Source organism: Eubalaena glacialis, chromosome 17 (genome assembly GCF_028564815.1).
Source record: "Eubalaena glacialis isolate mEubGla1 chromosome 17, mEubGla1.1.hap2.+ XY, whole genome shotgun sequence".
NCBI lineage: Eukaryota > Metazoa > Chordata > Mammalia > Artiodactyla > Balaenidae > Eubalaena > Eubalaena glacialis.
Genome location: NC_083732.1, coordinates 88,163,813 through 88,176,350, shown reverse-complemented (window position 1 = coordinate 88,176,350; position 12,538 = coordinate 88,163,813). Strand labels below are relative to the sequence as shown.

At 51.4% G+C, this 12,538-nt stretch overlaps 1 protein-coding gene across 1 annotated transcript; it reads right to left on the bottom strand.

Annotated features, from left to right (window-relative positions):
* Positions 1-8,267: 8,267 nt before the first annotated feature.
* LY6L (lymphocyte antigen 6 family member L) lies at positions 8,268-9,705 on the bottom strand. The gene is made up of 3 exons (XM_061171923.1): positions 9,633-9,705; positions 9,364-9,495; positions 8,268-8,494 (listed from the first exon to the last, which is right to left on the bottom strand). Exons 1-3 carry the CDS (start codon positions 9,703-9,705, stop codon positions 8,268-8,270), a joined length of 432 nt encoding a protein of 143 aa, XP_061027906.1.
* Positions 9,706-12,538: the final 2,833 nt, after the last annotated feature.

Sequence of the window (12,538 nt, the reverse complement as noted above, 5' to 3'; positions counted from 1 at the left end):
ACAATAAAGACTAATATTCTGTGAAGAGGCTCATAGCTTAAACTTTTCATTTGGGAATAATTTCAGATTTATAAAAAAGTTGCAAACAACTTTGCAACTTTTTAAAGAATTATACTAAGTATAGAATTATACTACACAACCCTTTACACAGATTTTCCAAATTTTAACATCACACATAACCATAGTACAACGATCAAAATGACAAAGTTAACACTGACGCAAAACTGTTATCTAGTCCATAGACCTTATGCGATTCTGCCCAGTGCCCCTCTCCCTTCTCCTGCCCACTGTCGACCCAACCTCATGCACCACCTGCTGGTCTTGCCTCCTGAGGTCCCTTTGATTTGGAACAGGCCTCCGTCTTGATTTCTTTCAGGACCTCGACACTTTTGAAGAGTGATGGCCAACTGTTTTGTAGAAAGTCTGTTCATTTGGGCTTGTTTATTCACGATTAAATTCAGCTGAAGCATTTTAGCAACAATATCTTGGAAATGTGGTTGTGTCCTTCTCAGCGCATCGTATGAGGAGGGCATGGGATGCTGACTCGCTGGTGATGTTGGCTTTGGTCCCTTGTAACCAAGGTGGTACCTGCCAGGTGTTTGCCCTGGTAGTTACACACACTCACACTGCAAGTCACATACATGCTCCTCTGACACACGCATTCACTCTCTCTCTCACACACAGAGCCCGCTCTGGTGCCTAAAACACCCCCCAGGACCCCCATAGTCATGGCCAGGCCTTTTGGGAAGGACCACCAGAGACCCCACTCCAGGGCCGTGTCCCCACTGTGGACCCCTGACAGGAGCTCAAAGTTCGGGAGTGGCGTTGATGGCTGCAGCCTCCATCCCCTGCCAATCCTCTGGGTCAGGACCCTGTAGGCCCTCCCTTTTCCAGGTTGAGGACCCCCACAAACAATGATTACTGTGGCTTTTTGCCAAATGGTGATTATGTATTTCCATCATTCTCTCTACATTGATTAGTTGGAATTCTACTGCATTTTACTTTCTTTCTCCTATCCACACTCTGGGATTACCTATTTATTAAAACGGTTCAGATTCCATTGAGAAGGAAATGTCATTTTATTGTATTTAAAAACCAAGATCTGGACCAATGTATGCTTATTCCTACTAGGATGTTTCACGCAGATGATATATATTCATGCTAATACCTCTCCAGTCACCATTGTATTTCCTATTTCCTCCCACCCGCCCCGCCCCATACTTTTTGTTTCTCCTACAGAGAGAATCCTGTCTTGTGACAACATCAATGTATTAAGCAGTTCATTATGATAGGTCCAAGTGTGTATTTCTTTGGATTATTCCTATTTGGAATTCACTGGGCTTCTTGAATCTATAGTTTTATGTCTTTCTTCAAAACTAGAAAATTAGCAGTCATTATTTCTTCAAGTATTTTTCCTGTACTCCAGTCTTTGTCCTCTCCTTCTAGGGCAGCAATTACACAGATATTGGACTTTTTGGTATTTCCCCTAGGCTCCGTTCATTAAAAAAAAAATCTTTTATTTATGTTGTTCAGATTCTATGATGTATCCTCAAGTTGGGTCTTTCTGTTTTCATCTCCATTCTGCTATTGAGCCCAGTGGAAAGTATTTTATTTTTGTTATTGTATTTTTCAGTTCTACAATTCCCATTTTGTTATTCTTTATATGTTTTACTTCCTTGCTGAGACTTATCTTTCCATTTATCCCAAGAGTGTTTGCCCTTAGTTCTTGGAGCATTTTTAAAATAAGTGCTTTAAAGACTCTGTGTGATAATTCCTACTTGAGGTTTTCCCTGATCTTCTGTAGAAAGAGTAATTTTGGATTATATCCTGGATATTTTGAATTTTGCATTATGAGAGGCTGAATCTTATTTCCATCTTATGGAGAATGTTAATCTTTTTGTTTTAGCAGGCAATCTACCTGGTTGGGTTTATGCTTCAAGTGAAGATCAACCTTATGTGGGTTGTGGCTTCTATGTCAGTTCAGTTTTCAAAAGCTTTGCAGTGTTTTGGACACAGTGGCCAATCTGATACCTTGGTGGAGGTCAGTGCCATAGATCAGTTCTCATAGTTTATGTTTTTCAGGGCCAACTCCATGTATGCACAGCTCAGAATGAGCCTGGGTTTTCATAAACATCTTCATGGGATTTCTTTTCCAAGCTTCTCACTCCCTGCGGTCTCTCTGGCACTTTCTAGTAACTTGCAGTTCCTCTTTTTGGTCATCTAGTCAGAAAGCTGGAGCTTAGTTATTCCATGGTGCTGCACAGTTCCCACCCTTATAACCACATCTGGGGTCATGAGGTGAGAAGATGTAGAGAGAAGAAAGTCAATGGGTTTTACCCCATCATCTTGGGATCACAGATCCTCTGACTGGAGGGGCCAGTTCCCTTCTCTCAGAACTTTAGGTACCTGCAGGCTCTGTTGGGAGCTGCTGAAGTTGCTGCTTTTCCCACTCATTAAGTGAGACCAAGAGGGGTTCTAATGGACCTCTTCTGTCCATGTTCTGGTATTCACTTTCAGAATGTGGGCTGTTTTGGGAATTCTCTGGTGGTCCAGTGGTTAGTACCCGGGTGCTTTCACTGCCAGGGCCAGGTTCAATCCCTGGTCAGGGAACTAAGATCCTGCAAGCTGTGCAGCGTGGTAAAAAAAAAAAAAAAAAAAGATGTGGGCTGTCTTGAGTCAAATCTAGAGAATACCAGAGGAAAGGAAAAGGGGAAACTTACCACACATTTGGTGGCACTTCAAAGTTTTGTCTTATTCCCCAATCTTTCTGCTACTATTTTCTGTTTGGAGTCCTCATATAGCTTCTCCGTGTATTTCATTCTGGGTTTATAGCTGCATTCAGTGGGAGAGGTGGCTGGGCAAATGACAGCGTCTAGCCATCTCACTCTGAGCCAGGACTGGCCCTGACGGTGTAGCCCCCTACACTCTGCACAGCACACGCTACAGCAGGGGCTGCACCATCTTCCCTGTTTAATTTGAATTTCCTTCACAAGTGAAGGCAAACATATTTTCTTATGTTTAAGTGGTATTTCATATCATTTTTGTTAATTTTTTTCATGTATCACTCATATTTGCTTTAGCCCTGTTCCTCCACCCTCAATGTTTACAGAGTTGTTTATATCCCCTGGGGAGTGTGTGTGTGGAAAATCTTTACATTTGTATAGAGTCAAATTAGTCTATCTTTTCTTTTCTTGCATTTGGACTTTGAATTATACATAGGAAAACGTTTTCCACACCCAGGTTATAAAGATATTCACATGTGATTTCTTTGGGTATTTGTGTAGTTTTGGTTGTTTAATATTTAGTTTATTCTCATGTATGATGTATGGATGCATGTGTATAGATACAATTTTGACTTTTTCTAAGTAGTCATTTATTTGTTCACAAACCAATTATTTAATTATTTAATTATTTATTTTTACTGGCGTAAAATTGCTTTACAATGTTCTGTTAGTTTCTGCTGTACAAGGAAGTGAATCAGCTATATGTATACCTATATCCCCTCCCTCTTGGACCTCCCTCCCACCCACTCCTATCCCATCTAGCTCATCACAGAGCACCGAGCTGAGCTCCCTGTGCTATACAGCAGGTTCCCACTAGCTATCTATTTTACACATGGTAGTGTATTTATGTCAAACTTAATCTACCAATTCGTCCCACCCTCCTGGGACGGACTCCAGGCACGTGGGCTTCAGTAATTGCAGCACATGGACTCAGTAGTTGTGGCATGAGGGCTCAGTGGTTGTGGCTCACAGGCTCTAGAGCGCAGGCTCAGTAGTTGTGGCACACAGGCTTAGTTGCTCCGTGGCATGTGGGATCTTCCTGGACCAGGGCTCGAACCCGTGTCCCCTGCATTGGCAGGCGGATTCTTAACCACTGCGCCACCAGGGAAGCCCAGTCAGATTTATTTTTAAACATTAGCTCTCTATTCCCCAATTGTAAGTAAAAACTTCTCTTCCACTATAGCCTCTAGGTGGCTATTGCTCATGTATAAAAAGGCTATTAATTTTCATTTTAGTTTCATATTCTACTACCTTATTGAATGATTTTATTGACTTTGCTAGTTTTATCATTGATCTTTAGGGTTTTTGAAACATACTATTAAGTTAGTTAAAAATAGAGATTGTACTTTCCCTAACTCTCATGCCTCTAATTGTTTTCTCTTGTTTATTTTCATTTGCTTATGTCTCAAATACAATGTTAGAAAGTACTGATCCTTTTGTTCAGCACCATCATAAGACTGCATCCAGCACTTCCTCATACAGTTAAGTTCCTGGCTTCAGGGCTGATACATACACACAATCATGTTATTGTATAATATGCTATTGAATTTGGTTTGTTAATATTTTATTTTATTTAAGATTGTTGCATTGATCCACAAAAATGCTGTAATTTCCTTTTTAGTATCATCATCAGGTTTAGCTATCAGTATTATGCTTGCTTTGTAAAAGGAACTTGGAAATTTTACTTCTTGGGTCGAGTTTGGTAATCTGTATTTTTCACTAGGAAATACTTCATTGCATCTAAATTTTCAAACCTATCACATAGAGGTATGCAATGACTCTCTTGTGATAGTTCAGTCAACTTTCCTGAAGTGTGATTTACACACAGTAAAAAGCACCCCTTTGAAGTGGACAGTTCGGTGAGTTTGACAAATGTAAACACTTATAGAACCACCAACACAGTCAAGACATAGAGCATTTACCTTAACCCAGGAATGCCCTGCTACCTCCTTGTGTGGCCCGCAAGACTGCTTTCATTGTTAACGTGTCCCTTTGCTAGAATTTTGCGTGAATGGGTGATTAGCATTATGTGGCCCTTTCATCCATTTTTGTCATTTATTTGTATTTCCTCTTTATTCCCATTTTCAATCTTGCCAATGTCATCATCTTGTTAGTCTGTTGGCTTTGTAGATCTTCTCTATTTTATTTTGGTTTCCTATTTCACTAAATCACATTTTTGGCTTAATTTTGTTTTTTGGTTTTTTGGGGGATTTAATTTGTTTTTCTTTCTCCAGGTTCTAGATTTAAACACATGGTTTATTGATGTTTCAGCCCCTCTTCTTTTGTAACATAAGGATCTAACCTATCCATTTTCCTCACAGTGCCGTTTTCTTTTTAAAATAAATGTTTGTCCTGATTTTATTACTGTTCAGATCAAGGAATTAAAAAAATTCCTATTATAATTCCTTGTTCAACAGATGAACTAATCAAAATGTAATAATTTAGTTTAGAAATATTTGGGATTTAGAAGTGTATCTGCTTTGTTATAGATGTTTAATTTAAATGCTTATGGACAGAGAACATTGTCTATGGGGTAATTTATTGTTCAATGATAAAAATCTGGACATTTGGAACAAAATGAGAGTACTGGACGGCTCCGTTCAAGGTTGAGCAGACCTTGGGCGGGGGTACTTGTACCCTCGGGGGTGGGGGGTGGCGGGGGGGAACAGAACCTGCGGGAGAACACAGGCCGTTCTGGACTCTGCTGCGTGTGGAGTTCACACACGACCTGACTCACGACTCTGTACCACAGACGTGGCAGACTTGGGTCTCTTTTTTCGGGCAAGGGTAGTGGAAGCAGCATCTGGTACGCCCTCACTGCTGGCTTTCCCTTCTAGGTCTTCACAATCCCAACACACGCTGCCATCGGCCTGTCCTGCGCTGCCTCCTGAGCACCCCGCCCTCACGTGGGCCGTCTGGGGAGACACCCAGGCTCCATCCGTGGAATCAGGACCCACAGCAGGACGAGGACAGGGAGTACCCTGCAGGCAGAACCAGTGAACAGAGGTCCAGGGATGGGGAAATTATGCACATTGACTCACCAAATCCATTTTATAGTTAAAAGAGTTAAGGTAGTACAAACTAGGAGAATCAGAAACTCAAATAATTTTGAAGGAGGTGGGGTAGAAGAAAGGAAAGGCAAGGTGTGGCCAGGATGGAGACGGGATTGGGTACATCTGAGTGTCAGCACGAAGCTGGAAGCCTGCTGGAGCGCAGGTTGTAGCCGGATCTGAGTTTCCCAGCAGAGACTGTGAAAAAGAACCTAGTCTCCAAAGAATCCACGGCAAAAATCCTGAAACTAATGATGGCTATAGCAGTGCCCGCACGTTGGCGGTCCTGAGGCCGGCTCAGAGCAGCTTTGGGTTGCTCCGTGGCGGCCACGTGTTGCTCAGGGCCCTGGGGAATGGGGGAGGGCCGTGGTGCCCAGGAAGGACGTGACCCGCCGTTGTCTTAGGTCAGAGGGACTTGGGGAAGCTGAAAGGCTGAGGGTGGGCTCCGTCTTCTTCTCACCTCATGTGCTCAGCCCTCATGAAGCATCTATTCACTGCTCAAGAATACCTTTCTCACTCGGTTGTCAATCATCTTCATCTTTCCTTCACTCATTCTTTACTCATTTCTCCATTCATTCAGCAAAGTTTCTGATTTCTAGCCGAGAGGTTTCCCAGAAGGGCCTCCAATCCTGGGTCCCCTGTCCAGAGGTGGGACCAGGATGCCCAGCTCCAAAGGTGGTCATCTTCATGGAGAGGGAAGCAGAGAGTGGCTAGTACAGCAGTCGTGGGGAAACAGGGTGTGGTGGCCCCTGACCCGGATCACATACACGTATTTCCTAGGAGAAGGCAGCTTGGAGAGAAGACCACGGCCCTACCGGGTGATTGTTTCCCCTCTGCACTGGCCTTGTGGACTGGCCTCGACTCAGGAAGTCAGAGATTCCTGATGCCTCAATGGGCCAGGAACCTCGTGTGGGGAGTTGGAAGCAGTAGATGGTGACCAGCCTGCTTGGCCAGCCTAGGGGTTTAAATTCAGCATGAAAATTCACAACTGCATTGAAGGGGAGTGAGGTCCCACTTTAAGCTGGGCATTCTTGGACTCTCATGCAGAGAGCTCCTGGCCACTCCATCGGTCTCCTTGGCGCAGAGCGGAGCCTAGCCCAGGACTGGGAATGCATGAAGGCCCCAGAGCACGAGTGGCAGCCAGGCCCATCTTGGTCCACGGGGGAAACGACCAGGAGTTGGAGATTGGGGTCAGGTGTGCAATGGGGGAGGCAGGTGTAAGGAACCGGAGCTGGGCAGACCCTGTGCAGACCCTGGGCAGGGGTGTGTGCAGACCTTGGAGGGGGGAGGTGTGCAGACTCCGGGGTGGGGTAAGCCTGAGGAACCAGGACTGGGGAACAGGTGTGTGGACCCAGCGTTCTTCTGGGTTCTGGGGACCTGCTGCCTGGTGATGCTGCCCCCACCCACAGATTCTTGGCCGCTGTCCTCTATCTGCCCGTCCTCCAGGATGTCTCCCTGGATGTTCCCCTGGATGTGTCTATGAGCTTGTCATCAGTTCCACTTGTCCCAACCTGCTCCTCCCCTGTGCCCCTCTCCTGGGTGACCCTCCCCCAAGCCAGGCATGGGGCCATCCTGGGCACCTCCAGGTGTTCCATCAGCCCCTACTCTATCCAGCCCCGCTGTGCACCAAACATGGGTCCCATCCACCCCGCTGCCCAGCCGTCCCCTCCCAGCATCTCTCCACCCCACTCTCCTAGGCAGGCACCACTGACCCCTGTCCTGTGCCCCAGACTCCGAGCCTCCACCCCACCATTGGCCAGCTGGCCCTCCCGAGGACCCGACCCTGACCCTGTGACTCCTGCTTGCCCAGTGCTGGTCCTGTCCCCAGCTTGGTTGGCTGTAGCCCAGCTGGACAGTTTTGTCCACCATTCCAACCATGGACAGCGTACAACCACTGCTGAGAGCAGGCCAGAGGGCTGTAGTCTGGGCCCAATGGGTAGAGACGAGGAAGAAGCAAGAGGGGGTGTGGTCAAGCAACGACTTTATTGTCTCTGGAAGGAGTGAAGGTCGTGGTCCCACTGCAGGACTCTGCCTGGGCCAGGGACAGAGGTGGCCAGAACAGCGGACGTGGGGGGGCCGAGACCACAGAGCCAGTCAGAGCCAGAGCCAGGGCTGAGCTACCCTCTGGCCTTGCCGGGCTCTTCTTGCCCAACACAGGGGCCTGGAGCTTCTGTTCAGGGCAGGGGCTGTTACCCCAAACTGAGAAATGCCCATTACATGCCCCCATCCCTGACCCCCATGGAGTGGGGCTACAATCCCAGGCTGTGTGAGCGAAGGGCCCCTGCTGGGGACAGGAGAGGCGGCCGGGCCCAGGGCGAGGTGATGGCACCTCCTACCATCTCAGGGGTGAACGTCCCACCCACGGTCTTGAGAGCGATGGGGGCAGGAGAGAGGTGGGAGGACAGCGTGGGCTTTGGGGCCGAGGGGAAGGTGCTCACAGCAGGACCCAGAGGAGGCCAAGGCCCGCCTGGAGCAGGAACCCCCTTGGAAGGGCCCAGGGACCCTCCTGCGGGGTGGGCGCCCTGTTGCAGAGAGATCTGGAACAGCACTGCCTGATGATCTTGCCGAGCACCCCAGGGCCCGACGACCATTCAGACTTCATGTTGGCATTGGGACACCTGGGAGCACAGCGCTTGCTGGGCAAAATTCCCACCCGTAATCCTGCAGAAAAGAGGAGACAGCATTCAGGAAGAGGAAGAGCCTTGGGAAGGGTGCTTTCCTGTGGGCAGGGAAGGCCAGAACCAAACCTCAGGGTCAGAGAATGTTGGTCCTGAAACGTCTACCAGATGCCTTCTCCTGACCCTTTCACAGGCCAGGCCCTGCACAGCAGTGGGAGCACAGCCGCCCAGGGTCACCCTCAAGGTCACAGCAAAGACAGCGTTCAGGACCGCTGGCCCTGGTCGGGGCTCTTCCCTGAAACCACACGTGGCCTGGACAGCCGGGTAGCCAGGGGCCTGGGAGTCCCGGGGAGACGGGGGAAGCAGAGCAGAGAGAAAAGCGATGGTGACCAGAGGACCTGCTGCACCCATCCTGGGCTCCCGTCCACCCCCTCCCTCCTTCACTTAGAGACGCGCAGAGACCTCTGAACGGAGCACCGGAGGGAAGCAGAACACTCAAAACAACCCAAGCTATAGAAGAAAAGATATTCTTGGGTGGAGTCACCTTCCTTGTGTCGTGCTGTGCTGTGTCGTGTTTGTTTTGCTGTATCAATTGTGTGCATGGTATCTCACTACATTGAACCTTATTATATTGTATTATATGACAATTGTATGCATTGCATTACATCATATCGTAGGCTGCTCAGTGGCACTTGGTTTAGGGTAACCGAAAAGAAGGAAAGAGACGGCCGGCCTCCTCCGGAAGCCCCCAGGGCCCAACCTTGAGCAGCTGCCTTCTTCTTCCCTGTGCTCGGGACCGGGATCAGGCAAAGGTCGGCGCCGGCGAGGGGGCCCCTGAAGGGAGCCTTCCTCAGCTCCCCGCAGAGACCCCAAAGGATCCAGCGCAGAGTCCCCGACAGGCCCCTTCCGCACTGGCCAGGGACTCCCTCAGGGTGATGATCACCGCGTGGGAGACGCAGACCCGGTCGGTGGAGGCGCACGCGGCGGGCGCGCAAAACTCCCGGCTCGTGGCTTTGAAGCACTGGTAACAGCTCAGGTTCTCACCTGCGGGGCAGCACCAGGCGGCGGTGGAGCGCGCTGCGCGCCTGCCCGGCGGCGCAAAGGCCTTCCGCTGCCGAGAGATGCGCCCGCCGCGCCCCGGAGCTCCCGCAGCCCCCCGCAACCCAAAGGGATGCCCTTACCTGGCTCTGTGGCTCCGCCAGCACAGCCCAAAGACGCCAGCAGAGCCCAGAGGACTAGAGCCGGCTCCCCCATGACGCCAGACGGCTCAGCCTGCAGGGGGGCGGGAGGGGGCGGTGGAGCAGAGAAGGAGGCTTTGTCCGGACCTTCCCCGTCGCCCCCGCCCATCCCCTCGGTCTCTCCGCCCTGGACCCTCCTCATTCGAGGCCACTCAGATCCTGGTTCTCGCAGCACCCCTCTCCCAGCCGGACGCCTCCTCCTGAACCTTCCCTCCCCTGCTTCAGGGAGCGGGGCCCTTCGAGGAGAGGCAGCTGAAGGAGGGGCCGGCTGTGGAGACCTGTCAGCCCCTGCTCACAGCTCGTGCTCGTGGGAGGGTCTCCTGGGGTCCGTGAGGATGGCCGCTTCCTGCTGGAGCAGAGAAGGCGGGTAGGGAGCGCGTCTCCCCTGTGGGTTCATCCCCTCCGCCAGCCTCCACCCCGCGCCAGCTCTGATGCGTCCTTCTCATCCTGTAACAAACCCCTGCGGAACAGGGCCCGGTTCACACCTTCACACCTTGGGGACACAGGACCACACTGAGTCCCTGCCTCAGAGGCTCAGGAGAGCTGAAACTCCCCGCAGGTGTGGTGGCAAGTGGTCTGGTGTTGGAGGTGGAGGAGAGAGATGGAGGGCTTCAAGGGGGAGGAGGGATCATTGGGGCTGGAGAACAGGAGGCTGGTTGGGCAATCAGAGATGAAGTGCAGGGCCGTCCAGAGGGAAAGTATCAAGAGCCAGGCCCAGAGCAGGAAACAGGGAAATTAAGTGTCAAGGGCAAGTGGGGGAGAGAGGGGAAAGGGGAGAAAGGGGAGGAGGAGGAGGAGAAGGGGAGGGGAAGGAGGGGGAAGGAGGGGCAGGACAGGCAGTCGGGAGAGCAGCAAGAAGGGGTCAGATAACAGGCTTGAATCTTTTCTTTCTTTCTCGTGACTCCCTGTGTGAGGCGAGGTCTGGGACCCCAGGAGAAGGGAGGAGAGCGTCAGGAGCTCCTGGAACAAGGCTGCAGAGATGCTGTTTCCACAGGTCCCCCAGCTCTGTCCCACTCATCAGTGCTCCACGGGGCTGGAGCCTGAGTCAGCCTGAGCAGCAGGCAGGGCCTTCAGCCAGACACGCCCTCAGGCGAGACACGTGTCCTCAGCATCCTCAGCGCCAGCCAGGGCATCCTTCTCCCGCACCTGAGTCTCTTGGGCCCCTTGGCTGTCCCTGTGATGCGCCCACTGGGTCTGTCAGGTAGTTTAGTTGTGCTTGGGCCCCATCAAGCTTCTTTTCCAAAATCTCCCCCTGCCTGGCGGAGACCTGGACACAGAGTGTGGAGGGCAGCTCTTCCCATCACGGTGCAGACCAGACCCCACCTGCTTCCCACCCAGGTCACCTTCGCAGTCCCCTGCAAGTTCTTCCCTTTGTCCTGTCCTTTATTCTTGTTTTTCAGCACCTAGTGAACTGAACCACTCTCCATCGGCCCCGGGGTTCCCAGGAACCTGTCCTCACCAGAACCAGTGATAAAGAAAGAAAATTCTATGACACTTGTTAAAGCTCAGTAAGACTGAATAATCTTAGCGGGGTTCTCGAGACCGGCGCAGGGACCACTGTGATGGGGTCGTGCAGGGAGAGATTGGGGGCAACTCCAAATACAGCAGAGGCAGTGGGGATTTACAGCCAAGGAGCAGGTGTGGTCAGTGGACGGAAAAACACTAAGAGGAGACCTCAGGGGTAGGGGGATTCTGGCTAAACAAACCTGCCAGGATCTCCCTGAAGGCAGGGCCGGTGCTTAGTCCTCACCTGGGGGGTGGGAGGGGATGGAACCCCATCGGATACTGAGTTGGGGAAGGTTCTTGTTAAAACTGGATTTTACAAGGAAGTGCCCAGATGGGCCCAGGAGAAGGTTTGGGAGCCTGACTAAAGTTTGGGCAAGCAAAGAATCTTTGTCACCAAACAACACGGCACAGAGGAAGCAGCACAGAGTCCACTGAGGGCAGGGGCGGTAGTCTGGAGTGGGACCCCGTCCCCTCTGGAGGCACCATCACCCCAGCCACAACCTCACCTGGAGACCGGGCAGGTCTAAGGGCCCTGCGTGAGTCCAGGTGTGGGCAGGAAAGGCTGCCCTCTTTTCTGACCCCCAGGGACCCCTGCCTCCCAAGGCTGCCCCCTAAAGGCAGCGCCCATGCCCAGGTGCCCGCACCTGCGTGTCAGGTGGCTTCACAGTTTTTCACGCCATGTCCTGCCAGCATCTTTCCCCAGGTTCTTTCTTTTTTTTCCCTTCCTGCCTTTATTTCCTTGATCACGCCCGTTTGAGCTCCTCTGAGGAGCAGGCAGGGTGTGGGCCCTGGATCTGGACTTGCAGTGGGTGACCCTGCCCCCAGGGGTCTCGCAGGAGGAGAGCGGGCCGAAGGATAAAAGGGGCGACTAGTAGGCAAAGGGGGATTGGACGGGCTGCCTCTGGCCCCCGAGTGACTGCTGCCGGTCACCTCCACTCGCAGCCACCGGGCCTCTGGGGGCCTCGGCACGCCCTGCAGGCCCAGCTTCCCATTGCCACAGGGAGAGGAAGTGCTGGCTATGAAGGAGGGTATGCAGCTGGTTGGGGTCATTTCCCCTCCAGTTCACCCAGTGGTCCAACCAGCAGGACTGTCCCCCACCCCCTCTTGCCTGGCACGTCCTAGGGACCATGCCTGGCCAGGTGCAGCCTCCGCCTTGGTGCTGGTGCACCCAGAGCCTCCCTTTATTGGGTGCCACTCCAGCCCTCCCTGCTGTCCAGCCTCTGCCCGGGCATGGGCCCGGCTTGGAGGTGGGCACAGAAGGGGTGGAACTGGAGATGCCTGGGGGGAGGATCTGGGCTTACGTTGTGCGTTTATTCATGTGTCATTTCATGCCGTAATGGAGT